Source organism: Anticarsia gemmatalis, chromosome 23 (genome assembly GCF_050436995.1).
Source record: "Anticarsia gemmatalis isolate Benzon Research Colony breed Stoneville strain chromosome 23, ilAntGemm2 primary, whole genome shotgun sequence".
Lineage (NCBI taxonomy): Eukaryota > Metazoa > Arthropoda > Insecta > Lepidoptera > Erebidae > Anticarsia > Anticarsia gemmatalis.
In genome coordinates, this window is record NC_134767.1 from 7,397,258 (window position 1) to 7,399,572 (window position 2,315).

The 2,315-nt window shown below is 52.3% G+C and overlaps 1 protein-coding gene across 1 annotated transcript; it reads left to right on the forward strand.

Moving 5' to 3' along the window:
- Positions 1–222: 222 nt before the first annotated feature.
- On the forward strand, positions 223–1,685 carry LOC142983120 (actin, muscle). Its single transcript, XM_076129960.1, has one exon. It carries the CDS (start codon positions 270–272, stop codon positions 1,398–1,400), a length of 1,131 nt encoding a protein of 376 aa, XP_075986075.1. The 5' UTR covers positions 223–269; the 3' UTR covers positions 1,401–1,685.
- The last annotated feature ends 630 nt before the right edge of the window (positions 1,686–2,315 follow it).

Sequence of the window (2,315 nt, forward strand, 5' to 3'; positions counted from 1 at the left end):
AACAAAATGTTGATTAAAAGCCTTCTATAATGTGTATTGAAGCTGTAGGGGTTGATACGAAGGGTTAAGTTTAACACGAATGTATGAAAATAGTGGAAATTGTGGGGAGAGTAGCGGCGCGCGGGGGCCGGCGCGCTCGCCATGTATGGCTCGCGGCGTCTGCGCGCGCGCCGCTATAAAAGATTCCGGCCCCGCTGATCGCCGCACTCGCAGTCTCGCTGCCGTAGAGTCAACATCCACCGCGTCCCAAACCACACACACACGCCAAAATGTGCGACGACGATGTTGCTGCGCTTGTAGTCGACAATGGCTCCGGCATGTGCAAGGCCGGTTTCGCCGGCGACGACGCGCCCCGCGCCGTCTTCCCGTCCATCGTTGGTCGCCCCCGTCACCAGGGTGTGATGGTCGGTATGGGCCAGAAAGACTCCTATGTAGGCGATGAGGCCCAGAGCAAGAGAGGTATCCTCACCCTGAAGTACCCCATCGAGCACGGTATCATCACCAACTGGGATGACATGGAGAAGATCTGGCACCACACCTTCTACAACGAGCTGCGCGTCGCCCCTGAGGAGCACCCAGTCCTCCTGACTGAGGCCCCCCTGAACCCTAAGGCCAACAGGGAGAAGATGACCCAGATCATGTTTGAGACCTTCAACTCCCCGGCCATGTACGTCGCCATCCAGGCCGTGCTTTCCCTGTACGCCTCCGGTCGTACCACCGGTATCGTACTTGACTCCGGTGATGGTGTCTCCCACACCGTCCCCATCTACGAAGGTTACGCTCTGCCCCACGCCATCCTCCGTCTGGACTTGGCTGGTCGCGATCTTACCGACTACCTCATGAAGATCCTCACCGAGAGGGGCTACTCGTTCACCACCACCGCTGAGAGGGAAATCGTGCGTGACATCAAGGAGAAGCTGTGCTATGTTGCCCTGGACTTCGAGCAGGAGATGGCCACCGCCGCCGCCTCCACCTCCCTCGAGAAGTCCTACGAACTTCCCGACGGTCAGGTCATCACCATCGGTAACGAGAGGTTCCGTTGCCCTGAGGCTCTCTTCCAGCCTTCCTTCTTGGGTATGGAATCGTGCGGTATCCACGAGACCGTGTACAACTCCATCATGAAGTGCGACGTTGACATCCGTAAGGACCTGTACGCCAACACCGTCATGTCCGGTGGTACCACCATGTACCCCGGTATCGCCGACAGGATGCAGAAGGAGATCACCGCCCTCGCTCCCTCCACCATCAAGATCAAGATCATCGCTCCCCCCGAGAGGAAGTACTCCGTATGGATCGGTGGATCCATCCTGGCTTCCCTCTCCACCTTCCAGCAGATGTGGATCTCCAAGGAGGAGTACGACGAGTCCGGCCCCGGCATCGTCCACCGCAAGTGCTTCTAAGCGCAACGACACTTTGTGCCGCTGCTGCGTGAGCCCAGTGCAGTGTGTTGTGGTGCTCTCACTCACAGTGAGGGTGCAAGCATTTGTACGAGTACGTTTACGTTGTACGTAGTGATACCTGACAGAACTGAACATCTAATGTAACGCCATCTATTGTAATGTAATTTATTGTAAAATTTATATAAATTTAATTTTCTTTTTTTTATTTTTATTATATACACGGGATCGTTATGGATCTCACGCCAAATGTAATTAATAAATAAACGGTTAATTTATTTATTTTAATTACATTATTTCTTTTTATACAACCGTTGACTTTGGTTTTTGTTTGGAATCCGCAACCCGCATCCCCCCTGCGGTGTAGTGTTACATACAGCTAGCTATAGCTATACTATACATACACACAACAAGCATACATCTATACAGTATTGAAGTCAGTGGACCGCACCTGTCCCGATGTGGGTCACACTCATTGCCAACATTCCTCAATCAATCGCCGCCTACAGCCGCGAGTTTTTCAAATTCATTGGATAGTGACAACGTTCTAAGCTAAATTACGACAGAACGCTTCCCCAAGAGCTGTGTGGTACAGAAATAGGACGGGAGGTTACCCCACACGCGTCAAAATTAGCCACCGCGTGCACTACCATAAATAGTAAAGACAACTCCCGCGGCCAAAAGCATTTTCTAATTTTATCGCATAATCGTGGGGCGGTGGGATGAGGCATGCTACCGGAGCATAGACCTAACGCGGTACGTTGAAGCTAAAGTTTCGCTTGCGCCACTCGTTTCCGTAAATATCTCGAGAGGACCGCTGGAGTAAAAGAAGCCATCGGTTCGGCAGGTCTATTAATATCGCGGACTCCCGGAGCGCTAGTTTACATGTGTACTCGAATATTAGGCGCAATACGTCGA

Bases quoted from the DNA above. Each gene is read 5' to 3' on its own strand.
- LOC142983120 (XM_076129960.1), top strand. From the start codon at position 270: ATGTGCGACGACGATGTTGCTGCGCTTGTAGTCGACAATGGCTCCGGC.